This window comes from Protopterus annectens, chromosome 7.part0 (genome assembly GCF_019279795.1).
Source record: "Protopterus annectens isolate FY-2018-M chromosome 7.part0, PAN1.0, whole genome shotgun sequence".
Classification (NCBI taxonomy): Eukaryota; Metazoa; Chordata; order Ceratodontiformes; family Protopteridae; genus Protopterus; species Protopterus annectens.
The window spans coordinates 1245036859-1245059928 of NC_056739.1; the positions used below are offsets into that span (position 1 = coordinate 1245036859).

The following is a 23070-nucleotide window of genomic DNA, read 5'->3' on the forward strand; positions in this document are numbered from 1 at the left end:
CAGTATTATTGGCTTTAGTTATATCTAATAGTAAATTATTACTGGAGTGGCCATATATATTGTAATGACCAAGAAATGTGGTCCATATTTTATTTTATGTTTATTATGTTATGTTTGCTTATCTAATGTAGTGGTTTTAATGAAAGAAGTGAGTTATTGTTGGTGGATTAGGATGTTTCTTGGGTAGTAATATGTTTTGTGTGTGTGTGTGTGTGTGTGTGTGTGTGTGTGTGTGTGTGTGTGTGTGTGTGTGTGTGATACCTCACATTCTCTCAGAGCAAGAAATCTGGACAAAGCCAAAAATAATGGTGGGACAAAAGCCCAATAATAGGGAGGGACAGATTTTAAATATTGCTCCTGTAAACTCAGTTACTAGAATATCAGGTTTTGAATTATTATATATTTTCTGAGGGATATGAAGTGTGAAATTCAAATGTCTGCCATTATTTATTATTATTTAGTGACTCCAATCTTCATGTTGGTATCCCACAATTCCACTGGAGTGGGCTGGGTTACATAATTATGTATGCATATTTTATGTTAATCAGCATCCAGATTTTTGGACAGCTGTACCCACTTTTCATGGGCCTTTGTCCAGATTTTTGATGATTCCAGGTTGAGAGGTATGGCTAAGAGGCAGACTGCAAAGATAATCAGATATGACTTTAGATAAAGCACTGGATATGTGCACAGTGAGTAAAATGTCTAATATGTATTAAAAGAGTTAGCAGAAGAGGTGGATATATTCAAAATTATAACTGCTATTGAAGAGAAAGTGAGAATGTGATAAGAGACAGGGAGACAAGATATGCTCAAGAGAGATTTGTACACTGTGTGATTATAAGCATTACAATTTGGTTTTGATTATAAGGATGAAAGAATATTTTTGCCTTTTATCAGATTTGTAGTCAATGTGGTTGCAGAAGTTGTTTTATGATTAAGCAAAAGAAGACTGCTTTACAGAATCTGCAAATGGCAGAGACTCCAAATGGAAAAAAGAGGCTAGGATTTTAGTCGAAATGGTGGATTTATCAAAAACACAATGCAGTAGAGACAGAACAAAACAATGCTATAGTGAGGGTAGTTGCTGGACTGAATAACTCATCAGTGGCAAAACATTTTATTTTTATTTATTTTATTTGCTTTTTGCTTATAGGGAAATTCTGATCATATATATAACCAATTACAGGCTCATCCTAAGTTAGAAAAGTGACAACAAAATGTTTAATGTAAACCAATCATAGATAATCAAAAGTAACAAAGCAGACATATGTAATCAAAGGCAAAAAAATGCATGTAGATGGGGATATTATGTACATTTTTACACAATGCTGAATTATGTAGGTTATAATAAAAAGTTGAGGTAGCAGAGGTAAATGAAGAGAGAGATTTCATGTAGAGTAATATTGTGAGAGATGATATATGAGCAGCATTCAGTTGTTTGCATTTATAATGCTCTAGTAGACTTTGAATTTAATTCTCAAGGTAGAGTAGATTGTGTTGTCAGTGAGCAAAGTATAAATAAGGTATGATCTCAATTATGTAGTTTGCTAAAAAGGGTTTGGACAGATGGATACTTGTAGTCTGATTTCTAAGGTAATAGGTTTGGGTGGTTGTATTAAGTTTCAAAGTGAGAGGAGATGGGGTGTCGTGATGGAGTACTTTTAAAAGAAGGCTGCTAAGAAGAAGGGTTGCTCTGGCTTCTACTGGTAGCCAGTTTACTTTGACTACACTGGGACAGTGATGTTTATGCTGCAGGGAGTTGGTGATGAACCAGCTTATTTTGTTTGACAGTATCTGTAAAGCTGTTATGTTTTTGATTAAAGTGGTAGCAAACAATATTAGGTTATATTCCAGGTGTACAAGCCAATTATTAGCTCTTGCAGATGGGAAGAGAAACCGAAACATTTTATGCACCTGGAAAAGAAATCAAATGATTTTGGATCTGAGTTTTTAAATGTGATCTTGAAAGTTGAGGGATTCTTCAAGCCAAATGCCTTTGTAACTGAATGAAGTGGTACTTTCAATTATTTTATTGTTCAGATCAGTAATATTAAGAGAGCTGGGGGATTTAGTAGGGTTTTCTTAGAGACACACAGTATAGCCATACTTTTGTAGGGTTAAGCAGTAGCTTTTTGAAGCAGAGCAACTTATTCAGTTCCAGAAGGTCTAGTTATAGTTTGGTTTGGATGACATGATATGATAGTTTAGAAGTATAAATGACCATGTTGTCTGCATATGAGAGGAGTTGCAGGCAGGGAAGGTCAATGGATAGTTTATTTATAAAAATGAAGACTAATACAGGAGCAAGTATAAATTGTAGTGGGATACCTAAATATGTGTAGGCTGTGTGTGATAGAGTGGAGCTGATCTTTATGGCAAATGATCCATTAGACAGGAAATCTTTAACGTACAGAGTGGATGTTTGGGGTGTTGCTGATGTGTAGGAGGTGAATCAGTTACATTGAATAGTTTACAATGTCAAAGGCTTGAGTTAGACTACCACTAACCAAGTCAGGTTTCCTACATCCATGTTAGTTAATATGTCATGCATTACGGTCTGTCTGTCCAGAAGTCACACTGCTTGTTGGATAGCAAGTGGTATTTTTCAAGGTATGTTGGTTACAAATCAGCTTTCAAGGATTGTGTCAAGAGTACGGAGTTTGGAGATGAGCTGGAAGTGGCTTGCGGAATTTTGAACATTTAATTTAATCTAGACACAGAAGATGAATGTAATATTTTAACAATCTACATTTAAAATTTAGTAGTTACAAGTGCCTTGCAGTAAGCCAATCAGCTTGTACTTTACTGACATACTCAGATCATAAAGTGAAATTTGTGAGTCAGATCCTAATCAGCTTGTACTTTACTGACATACTCAGATCATAAAGTGAAATCTATGAGTCAGATACTAATCAGCTTGTACTTTACTAACATACTCAGATAAAGTGAAATCTGTGAGTCAGATATTAATCAGCTTGTACTTTACTGACATACTCAGATCATAAAGTGAAATATATGAGTCAGATACTAATCAGCTTGTACTTTACTGACATACTCAAATCATAAAGTGAAATCTATGAGTCAGATACTGCTGTCTTGAGAATACATGAATAAGAAATATATGGTTTTATTTCATGCTATGTCTTTGGAACAGACTGAGAATCAACCAAATATTTTGGTTGCCTAACAGGACAGAAGCTTTGTTTAGTAAAAGGAATAAATAGCATATGAGTGTAAGAGACATTCTAGAGGGTTACTTGAATGTTTCCATGAATACTTGTAAGGCATAAATTATATAGTAGCTAAACAGACAGCATACTTAATGCCAAGGCATGTTGTACAGAATGACAATCATTTCAGTTTGAGTATTGCATTGACCATTCCATGTACTAGCAGTAAACATGCACTTCAGAAATCTGAAACCATTATTTGCAAAGATATAGTAAAAGACTGCAACAGCATTTTGTAATAATACACAAAAAATACCTCCAGATACAGTACCAGTACTGTGCCTTGACCCATATAACATACCTGTAGATACAGTACCAGTACTGTGCTCCTACCCATATAAAATACCTCCAGATACAGTACCAGGACTGTGCTCCTACCCATATAAAATACCTCCAGATACAGTACCAGTACTGTACTCCTACCCATATAAAATGCCTCCAGACACAGTATCAGTACTGTGTTCCTACCCATATAAAATATCTCCAGATACAAATACCAGTACTGTGTTCCTACATATATAAAATACCTCCAGATACAGTACCAGTACTGCGCTCCTACCCATATAAAATACCTCCAGTCACAGTATCAGTACTGTGCTCCAACCCATATAAAATGCCTCCAGATATAAAATCAGAACTGTGCTCCTATCCATATAAAATACCTTCAGATACAGTACCCCATTGCTGTGCTCCTACCCATATAAAATACCTCCAGATACAGTACCAGTACTATGCTTCTACCCATATAAAATACCTACAGATACAGTGCCAGTACTGTGCTCCTACCCATATAAAATACCTCCAAATATAGTATCAGTACTGTGCTCCTACCCATATAAGATACCTCCAGACACAGTATCAGTACTGTGCTCCTACCCATATAAAATACCTCCAGACACAGTACCAGTACTGTGTTTCTAGAAGAGTGCAGGTATCTATCAAAGACAGACTAGTTCAGGAATTCAGAAGTATGGAAAACTTGGGACAGAGATTGAAAAAAATGGAATAGAATGAATGGGTTAACACTGTGGTCACTGGAGTGAAATAGGAAAAACTCAGAATCTATATAGACCTACAAGATTATCTACTGCCAATATTTAAAAAAAAGTTGTGACCAGCAGAGTTTATGGAATTGTTGATTTCCACATGATTACACGACCATGGAATTAGTATATAGGTAAGGAAGGTGTGGGTCATTGCCCCTGCATGATAGGTTGTAAGGCAGCACCGTGCAAAATAATGACAGTTCAATTTTTGTCTGCTATACATTTTATGCTGAATGATTTTTGCTTTGTTTTCCATTTTCAATGCATGTGGTCTATGTGTTTCTTGACTCTTTAGCTTTATTCTGACTGGTGTTTGCTCAGATTTCTTTCATGTTAGGAAGATTCCATGTGTTGGTATTCATTTTCCTGACATGATTTCAGCTCTGTCAGACATGCAAAGACTTAGAAAATGGAGGCTATATAAATTCATTCACACAATTATCAGATAAGCATATGGATGTTGTATTTATTTTACTATTATTACTTTTATTATTATCTTACTATGCAAATGCATTTCTAGAAAAAAGATGATTAATACGAAGCCTGTATAGCATTTCTGTGTTGACTCTTTGACAATCATTTGTTTCTGACACCTCATCGTGAGAAGTAATTGACAAATATAGTCCAGAAGAATTCTTCACTTTATTGTATATGGTTATAAATATTATTTTATGTAAGGCTGTCGAAATACTACATTATGCTAAATTTCTGACTAAAATGAAAAAGGCAATAAAGAATGCATCTCATATTTTAAGAGAAACCCAGATGGCAAAATTCTTTAGCACTTAGCCAGCTATGGAAGTGAATAGATGGCTTTCTGGAAATAAAATAAACTGCATGATGTTTTGTGATGTTCTCTACAGAAAGGACATGGTGAGGAAAACAGAGGGAGGTGTAACAATCTACCTAAGGGAAGGGTCAGAGGTGAGGCCAATGAAGAGGGGAACAGAAAAGGGAAAACATGCAAGGGTGAAGATGGGTAGGAAATGGACACAATGAGTGTAGTGACCATCAGATTAATGAAGTAGGGAGTGGAAGGGTGGTGAGCAAATATCATATTCTCCTGATACATAGGGAAAAAGATGAATGGATCATGGAAAGAATAATGTTCTGGAAAGGGTGCATGCTCCTTATGAAGGACTAAGTCAGTCAGAAACAGGCTGGGGCATTTATGGACACAAGGTAGAAGGAGAAAACACGTTAATGGAAGTTGTAGACCAGAAGGGCCTCATGCATGTTATAAAGGACTTTATTAAAAGCCAGAGTATCAGTCTTCCCCAAGCAAGGTAGTAGGTTTACAAATATGGGAGTGGAGGTACTGCTGGTAAACTTTGGCCACTCAGCAGTGTGAATGACTGTAGTGTACACACAGACTAGTGCTCCATGGGTTAACATGCATAGATGGTTCTACAGAGACCTGCTCTAAGAGGAAATAGTAGACGGGATAAGGTAAAGAAGCAGGACTGGCAAGGAATGCAGAGTGAATGCTAACTATGGGAAAATAATTGTCTATTGGTGATGCAAAGGACTAACACACACACTCTGTGGGACTGGAGAAGGCACAGAATTTAAATCTTTTATCAGGCCCAGTGACCTAATGGATAAACAGGCTCAGTGGCAAAATGGATAAGGCGTTGGCCTCCTAGGCCAGTGATTATGGATTTGAGTCCCATACAGGATGGTATAATCTTGGATTTGGGGATTGGTATGATAGTTAAAGTGTTTACCTCAAGGTACAGGGTTTAACTCTTACCTTTGGTCACTGTCTGGATATTAGCTGGGCAGGTAATAGTTGGCAGACTATTTGCCTAGTATTTATCCATGAACCTATGAACCTAGAGTAAGGGGACAATAGCCTAAGGGAATGGGGAAAAAGAGCAAAAAGCAAAGCATGAAATCTTGTGGCTAACGAATGAGGTCAGGGAGGAACTAAGGGAGACGTACACAGAAGATGGAAACAGGGAGATGAGGAAGAAAAGAAATATTGAAAGATGAATTTAGTAGGTCACTGACCAGGAAAAGGACTGTAGTGCTAAATACCTCGATACAAAAGAGGATGCAGAATAAACTCCAGAAATCACAGACAAATCTAGCTGACCTTGGTGTTAGAGAATGTGTTGCAAAGGATAGTCAGGTAGAGAGGTTGGTGGCATTTTTATAGCACAGTCAACTCTATTAACAAATAATGTTTGTCAAGAAGTAAACACTTTTTTTTTTTTTTTTACAATGACCAGTACAAACATTATGAACATACAATGACCAGGGCAAATACTATTACATGACTAGAATGAGTGTTTGCCTTTCACTTTACATTTTGCTCTAACTGCAGTCACATTTTAAAGCTCAATCTTCCAGTAACATTTTTTTTTTGTAACAAAACAATTTAAAATGCCACGTTGATTGTAAAGGATACTTCAGTCAGTTGGAATAATATGCATACTGAAATCTAGTTTACCTGGTTTGTTGATGTGAAAATCCTTAATGGTACTTCTAAGCAACAGTAAGGAATTTGCCAGTATATTCTCCCTAAATTCTACTCACTATAACACTGGCAGTTGTTTAACATGGTTCACTTGTACTTGGTACACTTTTCTGTCCCTCCCCCTTGCTCAGGATAACCAGTATCTTCATACTGTCTTTTTTCTGATCACCAAAACTGAATAGGAGAGAATCAGTACACATTTTCTTTTGACCTGTTGATTGCAGTTGATTTTATAGCGTACTGTAGAAATTCAGCAATCAAATCCTTTCATAACAATGTTAGCCATGTTAATATTTCTGGATTACTGAAATTCTGGGGATACAGCTCTTAGGAAGTTCTTTGTGTAGTCCTTTTTATTTATGTTATATGTAGAAAGGCAAATGCGCTGAAATGGGCTACAAGAACAGGTACCTTATTAAAGCAGTTCTGATCCAAGTTATTGGAGAATCGTGAAGTCACACCGCGTGACAGAGTGTGGTAGCTTGGACTGGAAAAACAATGCACAGTGTCGCTACTTTGGCATACATCTGGGAAGAGAATAAGTCATCTCAAAATCCTATGACAACAATATGTAGAAACATGAATTTTTGTAACACAATGTGATGACAGCAAAATGATCAAAATGTAGGATAATTTAATAAAGAGAAGCCCCTGTGGTCTTTGATGATGATGAGCTTAAAGGATTCCCTTCTCATTAGCTATGTACTAAAACAACGACTTTATGTTAATACTCTTCTCTGTATCTAAGAATAAAAGATGCAGGTAGGCCATCCAATATAAGTTTTCTGAATCCTAAAAATTCACGGAAAAAACTTTATTAACATTCTGAATAAACAGAAATAAATATACCAGGAGATAAAAACTTAAACCTGCTATTTTTCACACTGCAGATATTGAAACATAGCTGCAAAAAATTAGGCATGAGCTAGCAATAAAAAGACTACCAATTAGAGAAATATGTATATCAAACATGAGTAAAATGTTTTGTCATTATAACAGATTTAACATAGACTAAAAACAAACATTGTTCATTAAGAAGGCAGCAAATAATGTGCTAATATTTATAGCAAAAGACAAAGGAACACGTGTTTTGATATTACCTTTTCATTACTGCTGTGAGGAACAGAAAGCATTTTCTACAAAACACAGTGAAAGACACATACATTTAGTCAATTATTAAGCATTAGCAAATCTACAGCACCACGACTCAGGAGTGAGGTTGATAAACAACACAATTACAGAGTTTACTGTGACTAAATAACCTGACTGCCTACTAATGACTATCAGGAAATTGAATTCTTAAAGGTTTATAGTGCACTAGGCAACTACATAACATGGCTTTAGTGTTTATTGAAAAGGTGAAAACACAGAATTTTTCTTCAACATAAATGACTGCTGGTTGTGGACCGAGCTTGGCAATGATGTTAGTAGCATTATAACAAAGTATTTTAAGTGCTCATGAGTTTTCTGTCTGTTCGTAACAAGGCTTTCTCTTAAATAGCCTTTTCCTTTCCTGTTATTATTGTGGTATGTCAAGGTATTGTTTAGCCCCCACAGATCGAAGGGAAAAGAAAAAGAACTCTGGTTACTTAGGCGGAGCATAACATCCTGTTCAAAAAAAAAATTAAGCAGGGCTCAGTCATGGACAGAGAATACTGCAATGAAATCTGACGATTTTTTAAATATTTCATATTTTTAAAGCTAATTTGTAACAATAATATTTGGAAACTGTGGTCCAGACACACACACACACACACACACACACACACACACACACACACACACACACATATATATATATATATATATATATATATATATATATATATATATATATATATATATATAGGCATACCTATGAGTCATCTCTGTCACTGTGTGTCTTTAGTGTGATGGTGTTTTATCATGGAGAGTTACACTGCCATGTAATGTATTATGTGAGCCAGCGGTACTTTTTTCCCCCTTTTATTCACTATTGGGCAACTGTGGAGTTTGTATATATAATTTTGAGGTATGTGGGCCTATCCCTACCAAAAAAAAATAAATAAATGTGTTTTTATGTTTTTTTTGTCTCACCAATTTTTGGTAAATAATTTGTGATGAGCAGTGAGCTGAAAGGCTGCTTAGGGTTTGCAATGATAAAATATATACAGATAAAAAAAATATATATGGTATATAGCTATATATATATATATATATATATATATATATATATATATATATATATATATACACACGCGCGTGTGTGCATGTGTGTGTGTGTGTATATGTGTGTGTGCACGTGGTGTGTGTGTGTGTGTGTGTGTGTGTGTGTGTGTGTGTGTGTGTGTGTGTGTGTATGTGTGTGTATGTGTGTGTGTGTGTGTGTGTGTGTGTGTGTGTGTGTGTGTGTGTATCCAACACCACAGACACAAACACACACACAAAAAAAAACACTACCAGAAATTTAACCCCACCCTGCAGGTTTACAGTCTCAACAGGTAATCTAAAACTAAGAAACATGAGAAAGTGAAGTGATACTGTTGGAACTTGATGCAAACAAAAGTAAAATATAAATGATTATGATCATGTGACTGAACATAACCTGTTTATTATGTGTTTAAAACATGGATGCCAAGAAGTCTTTGAGAGTGAAGCTCGAAACATGAATCTTGGCATCCGTGAAAAAACATAACTAACAGCTTATGATTGGAGACTCGATCATACTTCCTTGTCGTGTATAGAGCTTTAGCTGCTCCATGCACTACAAGTTACAGAAAAAAAAACTAAGTGTTTTGCCGGCTTTCAAAGCCATAAAGCACTTAGAAAGAACTGGCAGAAAGACAATGGCCGGGATTCACTATTCCTCCGTGTAAGACTAAGTCTTACACGGAAACTGCAGTGTAAGGGTATGATGTCAGCGCGTAATGCATATTCATGAGGGTGCGCTGACTCAACTCTAAGGCTTACATGGAGCGTGCACCATTGCAGGGGCATGTCAGACTGCCGAGCAGTCCAAATATCCATGCCCCTGCAAGTGCCTAAACTGCAAATGTCAACTGAAATGAGCGAGTCTGCTCAAATGTCCACATTCCCAACACTACACTCCCCCACATTCTAAATCCCTGTACAAGTTTAAAATGTAAAAGTTCCTTTTTTTTTATTATTCATGATATAGCTGCCTGTATTTACGTGTGTATGCATGGGTTTGTCCATTGCTTAGCTACAGGTAGCAGTGTAGAAATCGAAGAGGATAATAAACTATTTATATGCAAATTAAGCCAAATAGCAATAGCGTAGTGGTAGAGCCCTCACACAAAGAGGAGGCATTCCCGGTTTGAGTCCTGCCACTCCCCTACCTATTTTCTGTCGGAAATGTGCGCATAAATAGAATTCCTGACATTTACCTTTTAAATCTCAGTGAAATGCATTGAAATGGCCTATGTGGTAGTGAACGATATTTTCTATATATATATATATATATATATATATATATATATATATATATATATTTAAGAATGTGGAATGGTCATGCATACTGATAAATGCATAACTAATGTATCTTAAGCATTGTGAAGCACTACTAAGCAAAGTTTACTAGTATTAAGCACAGTTAAGTACAATTGCTCATAGCTTAGCACTGCTTTAACTAGCGCAATAGTTTTCCGTGGAGCTGCGCATCGCGCCAACTAGCAGAAACAAAACATGTTCGCACAGAGCTGCGCACTGCGCTAACTAGCGCAATGTTGGGCAATGTCAGGCAACGTCAGGCAGCGTAGAGCAACGTAGAGCAACGTCGTGCAATGTTGGGCAAAGTTGAGCAAAGTCAGCTAAACACAGCCACACCTCCAAGCCGGTCTGGCCAGTAGTAAAATAAAAAGCAACAACAGGCCTCGAACCCGGGATACTATGCACCATAATCACAGTACTAAACCACTATGCCATGACAGCTTTAAATATGGGTGCATTTCCAATACACTCATATATATCAATGGAAGTTTACCCATTGCTAAGCAGGTCTGCTCTTAGCTGAGAATTTTCAAAACCGGCCAATCACAAATAAGTGCGGGAAATGAGGCATATTTAAGCCCCATAGGTGGGAATAATTGCCATAACTGGTTGTAGCTCCCATCTGCAGACAGTATGGCTGGTGATGGAGAGGGCTCTCATTTTCTAGCGCAACGGTGGGGCATTGAGGAGTCAAAAGTAATGGTTTGGCTCCTCGTCCATCATCATGATGCAAGACTCCTGCAGGGTCAGTTTCAGGGCACTGAGTACAAAGAGGAAGCCTGAAACCATCTAGCACATGATCTCACCAGTGCCACAGGCATCCCTCAGACTGGTGAGCAGGTCAGACACCACTTCTCAGACCTGAAGAGACGCGAGGAGGACCGACTGAACCAGTGGATACAGGAGGCCCATCAAATGGAAAATGCCCCACTACTGAGTATGTAGCCATGGAATGAAGTATGTAAGAATTGCTATGGTAGTCCATATTATGGATAGGTATGTCTCAATATCCCTTCATTTACTTCACAGCTGCAGGTGTGCATGCTGCGAATCAGCAAGCCTGTGCAGATAGGCTGCTAAGGCTGCGCCACCAGGCAGGTTAGCAATTATTCTGCATGTGTTGTCATATAAAAGAAGTGAGAGAGCCTGAAAAAGAGTGTTGTAACCCATTAATAAAGGTATAATGAGTGTTGAATAACTTCTCTGCATGTACTGTTATATAAAATAAGTGAGACAGCATGAAAAAGTGTTGTAACCCATTAATAAAGGTATAATATGTCTTGAATAAAAGACCTCTGCAAGCACTGATATATCAAATAAATGAGAGAGCCACTAGAAAAGTGTGTAATGTAATTAATAAAGGTATAATTCCTGGAGTGTGTCTGTGTCACTTTCTTCGATATGTTGTTGCATCCTTGCATTATAGAAATAGTACTGTTGTAGTAAGCACAGTCAACCCACATATGGGTAGGCCCATATAAAGTGAATGAAGGGAGTGCCAGTAGCTGTTAAGCATATATACAGTCCTCAACTGTCGGTTCATGGCCGGCATGTACAGGTTAATCTGGCACATGAGTAGCTTGTTATTCTGTTCCCCAGAAATGTCAGTGTGCTGCTAGAAATGTAGGGGGCTGTCAACATATACCTGATAATGTCACCTGAACACATACAGACATGTAGATATTTAAATATAAATGAAATATATAAATATGTAGAAGTAACATCTGCATCCAGGACAGTTTGTATGTCAGATACAGGTCAGGTATATCAAGAACTAGCAAAACCCATTTTACAATTTAACAGACATTGCCCAGTGTAATAATACATGTAGGGGGATATATAACTGCATGGGTGGGGATCTCAGTTTCACTGTTGCCATCTGTGGGCTCATGGGCTTGCGATTTCCAAACACCATTCACCGTCAATGGTGTTCACCCACCCCATGTGTCATATTCCGCCCCTGTATGCATCTTGTTTGTCTTGCCTGTTTACCTCCCCATCCTACGTCCCCAAATATACCTACTTCCCCTGCCCCACATTCCACTCTCACCTGAAAAAAAAGGGGCAATCTGCTCCCACAAAAAAATTACGCCCCATACATAGCTGCCCATTTTGCACACATGTCCGCTGGACACATAAACTGAAATTTAATTGGCAGTACAACATACTTCATTGTCCTCACCCCTCTCTCAGGGGTGGAAGGTTTCAAATTTCCATCCAAATTATTAATATATGTACAGCTGTTGCTGTTAAAGAAATGGGCAGCTATGGACCTTCCCTACACCCGTCCTGCACATCCCGAGCTGTTTTCCCTGCTATCTTTCCCTCTTTGTGCCCCTTTTATCACCACTTTCCTATCTCCCCATTTTCTTTTCTTTCAAAGAAATGAGCGCAGGGGTTAGCGGGAGTAAGCACTTTTAAGCAATAGTTAGCAGGTTTGCGTGAGTGTGCGCCTTTGTGTGCTTAGCTAAGTATTGCTAAGCATCATGCAAACCCACGCAAACCCGCTTACAACTGCTTAAAAGTGCCTAAGTCACTCTGTATGTCAGGGCCCTTGTTCTGCTCAGCAGCAAAATAAAATACCTCTGTCAGTCTCGAACCCCGGACCTTGGACACACTAGACTGCATGAAGTATCACTAAGCCACAGTAGATATACAGCAGGTTGTTGCTGAAATATATATATCATGCATCAGAATGAGTGGATGTAAAGGAAAGATAGGAATGCCATAACACAAAACCTGTTCTGTGGAACTTTACCAGCAGTTGTTGTGAAATTGCATTACATGACTATGATAACAGAACCAGACATTCTAGCAGTAAATAATGTTACAGCAGCACTTTACAACCCCCACACAGTATCATAGCAGGACAATCCCCACCCAAATGTACAAAATACCTGTGTGTTCAAGGTCCAGCAAGGATGTAGGTAGGCATACTCAGTACTGGAATTGTCCAGTTTTCATGAGCATCCTGTGCTAATGTCAACAAAAAGAAACACAAACTGTGCAGAAGTGAGTACATTAATATCCACAGTATAGCAGTTCACAAACAGTTCATGTGCCAAATGAAAACATCTCAATAACTACGTATGTATGGCAGCAAATTGTATAAGTAGAAAAGAAACTACATACTCCCATGTATCTTGTGTTAGCATTTGTAGGGGTGAGTACAAATCTACACTGTCAGCTGTGTACTGGAAGTGGAAATATTCAGGTCTAAGTACAACATTCAAATCACTGGCTACACCCCTAGCATCAGTCATAAGAACTATACCAACCTTCTGACTTACACAACGGTGTCCACAGCAAACAAGCATGGGCCCCACTTTGGAAAGCTGAAAGGGCTATGCCTACCTGACTTAGCAATTTATAGCATTAGGTTGCTATGACAGTGAGTACTGCAAGTACCACACAGCAGGCTGCATGCAATTGCCAAATGGTGGCCACCAATTGGTGTAGAGGCCATCACATGCACATGTGCAGATACCCATAAAAGCAGGCTGTACTTGCTGTCCAAACATGCAATCATTTCATTGCAGTTACGGAGGGGGAGAGAGAGAGAGAGAGAGAGAGAGAGAGAGAGAGAGAGCAAGAGAGAAACACAGATGCAGACAACAGCTACAGAATAATAAATATATATATATATATATATATATATATATATATTGAAAGAAGAAGTCATATATTGAAAGAAAAAAAGAAATAAGAAAAGAATATATTGAAATAAAAATATATAGACAAAAAGAAATATATTGAAAAAAATATATTTGAAAAAAAAAAAAAAAAAAAATATATATATATATATATATATATATATATATATATATATAAAATAAAACACAAACCACCCAAAGGATAAACGCTCCTGCCTGGAACAGTTTAGACAATATCAAAATAAAATCTTTCATGCAGGTGCGAAATGGCAAGAGGCTCTTCGTAATACTAAGTCAATAAGTAGACCAAGTTAAAGAACAAATCAAATCCAAAGCTTGCAGTTTTTAAATCAAGTTGAACAAAAGCATCCAAAGTAATCCAACATGTAATTTATTGGTGCACAGTGAGCGCTTTCACCCGTAGGCTTTTTCAAACTATTACAGCAACCATTTCCTACTTCAAGTTTAAATAAAACACTAACAGCGCCCAATTGGTCAGGACAACTTCATCAAATTTACATACATAATTAAAAACTAAATAAAGCGCGCTTACTAGCGCTCCATATAAGATCACTAATTGAGATGTCACATGTACTAAAAATCACGTACAAATACTTAAACTATATAAAACAATTTCTATATTTAAATGTACGTTTTGGTTTAAAGAATTTCTGTCCCCTCCTTCTCCTTTAAAAATGTTTTAGATAATGGCTGTAGATAGATTTTATTTTTCATGCATTGTTCTATGTCTGTGTTCGCATACACATAGTATATTTTATATGCATTTTTAGTGTTGTACGATCTGAATATACATTGCTTGTTGACATGATCTATCCTTTATGTCTCTTTACAATATTTTATAACATTTGTTTGAATGTTGTTTTAAATGATGCTTTTAATGGTTAGCAGTGTAGTGCACATGTAGTAATGCCGGTATAGAATAGGTAAATTTGTGGACCATACTTACATTCAGTTTTGTATATACCTTTTTTTATTAATTTATAATGAATATGTGAGTTAGTGATTTGTATTAGTATGTTCATTAGTGTTATTCACGTACATTTAAATATAGCAACAGCTTTACCAGGCTAGTATGCTAATCTAGCATTTGCAGCTATATATACACCCTCTAATATTACTGTGTGCTCACATGTGACACCTGTTCATGTTGCAGTAAGGACCAACAGGTCAGCCGTGAGGTACACGAACTTACAACAGTGTGGACCTTGTGTGTGTATGGCACACACATATGGAGAGATCTGTCTGTGTCAGATATATTAGCATCTGTACATGTGCATAGATCAAGGGACATACTGCAATGGTTTGTAAAGGGTGGACATATATATGTTGTTGAAGGTTGTTATGTGCATATTTCTATGTAGGTTGTAGTGTGTGGCAAACAAGACAGCATACAGTGCTGGTATATGATATGTGGTGGTTAAACGCCGTGGGTATGATACGTCAGGTTTGCAGGGTTGCAGCCAGTGAGGCCTGGTAAATCTACATGGGCTGAGAACACCTTCAATGCATTCTGCACAAGACTGTGCAATATTATGGCATAACTGTACACCTCGCAACCTTCACATAAGTGATATCCCCGCCTATATGTACTATATGTATATCTATATCTACACCAATGGATGTTTGTATGCATGTGTGTGTGTGTGTGTGTGTGTGTGTGTGTGTGTGTGTGTGTATATATATATATATATATATATATATATATATATATATATCCATATATAGAGAGAGAGGGGGGAAAGACAGGGACATATTTACTGCAACCGTTGCCTGGTGACAAAGCCATGGGCTCAAGTTCAATGTTGACACTGCATTGGCATCCCTTCTTGCAAAAACTCGGTACCCATTAACTAACACATAGGTGGTAGTCTACTAAACACTGAAGGTGTGATGAGACACCATGGGACACAGGTGGACAGTAGTCTCCCCTCTGATAATCACAGTGCCACACTAGTCATGTCATCTGTCTACGTGGCACACGTCATCACAAAAGGTGTGTCATCCAGGGAAATATAGGTCAGTGTTCCCCTCTACTCATCACACATACATCCCATTATAGAGTACAATGCCCCATGTGGTATGTACCTCACAAGACATCTACAGCAACTGGAAATGACACAGACATACCTCACAAAGAGTAATACCGGCCTCAAACAGATGCCCTATGCAGACCATCTCACAAACACACAGCTAGACTGTGTCGCATACCGCCTACCCAGAGTTGACCTCTGCCTAACATACTAAGCTATGTCAAACCCATAGCTGTTGGACATGCTCCACGTAAACAGATCACAATCCCTACGAGCTACATGCTCTAGGGTACCTAAACCTTGTGACCTCAATAAACAGCACATGCTGGAGGGATAGATCCCTATCTCAGAGATATCCCATACTCTAGAACAAACCACCTATCAATAGCAAACAAAGCTCCTAAATAGCAGTCATCAGAAATAATCCTGATGATTGTATGGGAGATAAGAAATACACCCCTGGAATCACCTCTGTGGCTCTGCTTGTCAGGGCCACGTGAAACGTAATTACCTGTGTGTCAAAGGCCAGGGTAGTGTATGGCTAGACCTCTATAGGCCCTAGGGCCAATAGCCTATTACCTACCTATGAAGCGATACACACCTACATGTACTTGTTGCAATAATTGCTATATGAGGTTGACTGAATGTGATGGTGAATGTGTTGGTGAATGTGTCAGTGTTCTCTATATGTGTGATAGCTTACTGGGAAACTGTTTCTGTCATGGTATTATGTGTCTTAGCTGTGATCCCAGCAAAAGATGTGTATGCAATTGCTAGGCAGAAAAAGCAGTACGCCATATGGTCTGTCGTAGTCCCTTGGTGTCAACTGGGGTGTCCCATTGTAGGCTAAAGCAGTACATGTATGCTTATTGAGTGTTACTGCTGGTGAATACAACTCCTGTATGAACTGTAGTACTACCTGAAGCTGTATGTCTAAACAACACATTATGGTGTATGTCCACATTTCTTGGAACCACTGTTATGTGTGTTCCCTGTAGTCCTCACAGATTACATACCTCAGGCATATGTTTTCATAACTACTGATACACAGTACTATATGGTACACAGGTAAAGGTCATCTGGGTTGCCATACCTTTGTGTCTGGTATGTATGTCTGATGTGTGTTTGGATATGCCTGTACCATGGCCTCGGTCATATGTGTGTTACAGGATATAGGTGCGTATTTAGCAACATGTATAGTGTACTACAGCAGTATGCCACCTATATTAACGAATGTGCACATTTGTTAGGCAGGGGTTTGCCATCAACGACTGGTGTGGTATACTGGTAATACTGTAACTGGACTGTACAAACATTGCAATGGATTACATATTTCTTGATGCATTAGCTTGATATATACCTCCTGTGACTAGGTGGTGCATTGTGTTGCATACAGTGTGCCATATACTGTTTATAGTCTTACATACTGGTTTATCTTTGTTGCTGTGCAAAACATGGTTCGATATATAGGGTGTGCCAGGCACTGTCAGGCTGTTGTGGGCTGAGCACTGATATGTGTTATTGAAAGTGTGTAACCTGTGACAGCCAATAGGTTGCTATATATGGCAGTTTATTGATATCTGTACTTTAGAATATTAAGTGTGCCACATGACTTGCTCACACATATTGTTTCATTGTCTTCTAGGGCCATGTGCCACCATCATAACCAGAGCTATAGCCCGGCAGAGGAGGAGATAATAACAACAAGCCTGGTGCAGCACTATGCCCTGCTGTTCTCCAGAACCAGCAAGGACCAGCATGAGCAGACTGCACTGTGGCAAGATCTTGTCCATAGGGTAAATGACATAGGCATGCATATGAGTAGGTACACCATCACTGCAGTGATTTAATTAGACATGTCATGCAGCATGCATCTGATATCCGTGGACAACAGCTTGCCACAGGTGGTGGGGTAGCCATCCACCCCCCCCCTCACAAGAGTGGAGGAGCTGCTTCTGAGCCAGGTGGATCCTGGCCAACAACAACAACAACTAACATGTATCATCATGGAGGCCAGAGCCACACAGCAAGTTGACATGGAGCATGCAGGTAACATGGCATAGCTGTAGACTACTGTTACCTCTATTGTTGTAGCATGCTTATGTGAGATGTGTACTGTGTAGTTAGAAGATGTGGTGCCTAATGTTGTGCAATACTAATAATTAGGAATATGATCTGTAGGCCTGTGACTGTCAACTGTTGTACTACTGTAACATTGCAAACACACAGTAGCAATGCCACAGTTGTTGCCACTGACAAACTGTCTCATATCCTTGTAGGTCCCTCTGGTGTGGCATCAAGGCAGCAGACCCATGCTGGTGAGCGTGTTCTACATTTAAAATTGCTAATTATATGTGCATGTCATAGGTGAGGTGTAGGCCATGTACACGTATCACACCTACGCATAATGCATGCTGTGCATGTTTGCTGTGAGACTATGCACATCCCAGTAATGTGGGTAGCTGCCTAAAACACATACAATACACAGAGCATCCCACACAATTGTGGCAACACTGTAGTGGACATTGGATAGGCAGAGTCGATATACATGCACACAACATACACAACATTGTCATACACAGTACACGTTAACATGCTACACATGGCATATTCAGACACCCTCTGTAAGGTCATACTCCAGTATCCCAAATGTCATCTATACAGCACACATGATATACCTGAGGGGTAGATGCCTCTCATGTGGCTGTGTGACACTCAACACATAGCACATTAATATTAGGCAATGCCCCCTATTGGGCACCATACAAACCCATGTAACAACTGGCTGTGAAATGGTTAATGTAGCCATGGTACTGCAGTTCTGGTACAGCATGGTATGTGCCGGTCTGGCACACATTAGTAGCCTTGAGTGACCACATGATGCTGCATGATGATGGCTCATGGTACTACACCCCATCCAGTTACAGTGACCACAGTACCACACATAGCATTAACTGCTATGCACCTCAATGGTGTGTGTGTGCAAACATATGCACCGATACACACTATGCATAGCAATCACCATTTGTACAAAGTGACACATATATGTCATGTAATGCTATTGAGTGTATAGGTCACATGACCCACACTGTGTATGTGTGAAGTTTAACGTTGCAGTTGTGCTGTAGCATGCCATGTCATGGCTGGCACTGGCATGTCCACAATATGTGCTACACTCACCATAACCACTGTATAATGGCTATGTTGGGCAATGGTATTCCATCAGGTATACATGCACCACTCATCCTGTGTGCATACATAGCATGCATGTGCTAAACCTGTGTCCACAATCATCTGCTAAAGACACAGACACAGTAATCAGAAATGGATATCTATGTGACACACAGATACACATCCAGCCATGGTATGTATACTTGTGAGTGATGGTGCACAAGACAATGCAGAGCTTTTAATGCTTGCACAGCAATGTTGTGTCCATGTACACATTGCGTTCCAGGGTGAGGCCGATCACTGAACAACAACACACATGCATCAAAGCCATGTATACTGTTATTAGCAAGGGCTGTCTATACCCGCACTGCATGCTGTTGAGCAACACATGTCCTGCATGCTGACACGTGTGATATAACTGTTTGGGTTGTGATACTGTACCCCACCATCACCCGCTATTGAGTATGTTCTGGATTGCTGGTGGTGTGTTTGTGTGTGTGTGTGTCTGTTTTAGTGAGGAGTGCATATGTGTGCATGTGTTCATGTGTGCATGTGTTCATGTGTGCATGTGTTCATGTTCATGTGTTCATGTGTTCATGTGTGCATGTGTTCATGTGTTCATGTGTGCATGTGTGCATGTGTTCATGTGTCCATGTGTCCATGTGTGCATGTGTGCATGTGTTCATTTTCATGTGTGCATGTGTTCATGTGTTCATGTGTGCATGTGTCCTTGTGTGCATGTGTTCATGTGTGCATGTGTGCCGACATCATGTACAGGTCGTAAAGCATGTTTCCTGTCTTCCTCTCACAGGTGCTGACTTTGGGCTGGTTCAATACAGCAGGGAAACCAATGTCACTGAGCAAAATAGTGATAATGATGATAGGTGTGTTGAGGCACAGGCATGTTTGCCAGGGTCTGTCATTGGGCTGCCAATCGACAGTACACAAGTGTCCACCCCATCCATGCACACAGTCATACTGCCAATACATCCATCACCAATGCCATTAGCTGAGGGACAGCATACAGTCAGCATTGGCCAGGACAGTGTGGTATCCATGGCACATGCATCCCAACACAGCAGCCATATCCAGATGTCTGGAAGGGTACCACATAGGCAGATGTCCAGGGGTTTTCGCCGGAGCACTGCTGCTCATCATGCCACTGGCAGAAGTGCCACAGGTCTGACAACGTCACGCATGTTCCAGGCTGTCATGGAGGCACAGGCATGTATGGAATGGTACACCAGACAGGGACTAAGGGCACAGAGGGCACATAACACCACCATAATTGACAGTACCCATGACCTAGCAGGTGCCATCCATCATTACACTGAGGTCACAGATAGACATTGGGGAAAGACATTAGATGTCGTCCGCAATGTCATGTCCATGTGTCAGGACAGTGCGAAATGGTTGAGTCGTTGATGTGGACATATGCCAGCAACATCAGCAGCTGGCAGTCACCATGGACATCCCCCAAGTCACAGCTGCTCCAGTAGTGCCAGTACCAGCTCCAGCAATGGGGTGGGCTGTCGATAGAACATCCTAGAAGACCACATGCACGTGGCTCTGGACAGTCCCAGCAGGGACCTGGGTCCAGTGTACATCCATCTACCTCTGGGGATAGTACCCAGTCTGGCTTAGTACCTGATAGTGTCAGTAGCACCCCTGCCAGGCACAGGTACCATATTCATGGCCAGAGACGGTGATCTGTAAAGCCTGGCAGGTACAGTCTGTGGCTGTCCCACAAATAACCGTATATGGCAGCCACATGGTGGAACTGTGTGCATGCAGACACACACACACAGGAACCAGACACCTAGGGCTAACACATACCCACACACATTACATCAACATTGGCCCATAGCAGTACTCTTGCTCCTCACACACACACACACACACACACACACACACACACACACACACACACACACACACACACATACATGTCGACTGGATGGCTCACTGTAGGCCTCTGGCAAACCAACAACACACCCTGTGCATATGATGAAACCTGTGCTACCTCCTGTCATCTGTAACATCGATGCAGGAACAGGCTATCATGGTGCTGATGCACAGGGTGACTTTATAGCAGTACAGCAATGTTACCATGTTGTCAGCAGTGGAGTGTAATGATATGCTTGAAGGTGTAGCTGAGCAGGCATGAAGCATTAAAGCTATGATTGTCATTGTAGTATTGTATACACCAGTGTTAGTTAAAATAGTGTATTGTCCACTCACGTGCCACTTGGTTGATATGTGTAGTATTGGCAGCATGTGTTAGAGAGTGGACAGTATGTGTGGGATGTGTGCAGCACAGATTTGCAGGTGTACATTTGTGAACATGGTGGAAGTGCACTGTCTGCATGTACGTGCATAGTGGACACATGGGCAGGGTGACATGCCCTGTATTACACAGTAACACTACATAGTTTCTATTGGTGGCCAGTATGCATTGTACTACACACATTTTGGAACCTGACTACACATGTCTGTATGACATGGTTTGACACTGTGCTGTGGGTGATACTGTTACTATCTGTCATTGTTCTGCATTCTGGTAGTATACATAACTTCAGCAGACTGACCATAACCAATCGTTAGATGATGTCTTCATGACTGACACACAGCTGTAGGACACACAGCAAAATTTGCATCCTTCAGGTACTATACTATGCCAGTAACCAGTGGTATTCACCTGCACACATTACTGAGACCACTCCTGTTTGGCATATAGTTCTCTTAGGTACAAGCTATCACAGTAGGGGTATGTCCGTCCACATCTGGTAATGCATACTGTGGCCTATAATGCATTCTCCAGATGACACACACATCCTCCACAAGGGTACCATACAGACAGATAACTGTTGCCAAACCCATGCTGTAAAGCTATTATCCAAACTAAGCATAGTCATCCACCTTTACGGAACATAGTATCCCCATAGTACCACATAGGTAGTAGCCACCAACATGATGAACAGGTACCAATGTGTACATGCAACCAAGTGTTACGTCATCTCTCCTTTGATAATCACATTTCCTAAGGTATTTTGAAAAACCTTGGTGGATCACATAAGCAACAAGGGGTTTGCATGCATATCCACAAAGGTTGTTGTACACCTATAATGAATAGCCATCATTGACAGACTTTGCTGCGTTAGAACCGGTCTAACGTATACCTCGGACATAAACCCTCACTCACACAATTCAATAGTAACCATAATGAGTGTGTGTGACACAGATGACCTAGGCCAGGGATCACTGCAGTGGCTGGCCTTGTCACAATATGTGTCACATATGTGACCTAAGGTCTATGAAGCAGCAGCACAGTCTGGCAAAGATGACAGTTGTGTCCTTGGAGAAAGCAGGGTTCACACACATGCAATAATTGAGGTAACATGTATGTATATGTATTTGCCATACAGCTACCTCACATGTGCAATGCATACTGATATGTCATACAGTAGTAAAAGCAAAACCCACTACCCATTGACCAACAGTGCCACACACATAGAGCACACACGCTCACCGAGTACAGGATTCAAGCACCTACCAAACTACTTCATGATACTAGAGCAGTACGCATTAACACAGTGTGCTATACACATTACTGGGTTGTCTCTTTTCCACGGGTATATTTGTAAGATGGTGACATCATCAGACTTGACAAAGATAAGTATACCACTTGTAAGGTGTTCTACTACTCTACAAAAAGTTTACTCCTCTCCAAGGTTATTACACACAAACACACAGGTGTCATGTGCAGGATTCAAACCCCTACCTAACTGGTTTATGATACTACAGGGGTACACATTTACACAAAGCACTATACACATTACTGTGAGTTTTCATTTCCACAGGTATGTTTGAAGGAGGGTGACATCATCAGACCTGACAAAGATTAGTATACCACTTTTAAGGTGTATGAGCACTCTCCAAAAAGGT

General features: G+C 39.8%; 1 protein-coding gene across 1 annotated transcript in view; it reads right to left on the reverse strand.

The window, feature by feature from the left end:
• The window catches only part of MEGF11 (multiple EGF like domains 11), a 4956374-nt gene that overhangs the window by 43858 nt on the left and 4889446 nt on the right, over positions 1-23070 (reverse strand). Inside the window, 1 exon segment of the mRNA XM_044077861.1 lies at positions 7173-7288. Within this exon segment, the coding sequence (XP_043933796.1) occupies positions 7173-7288 (116 nt within the window).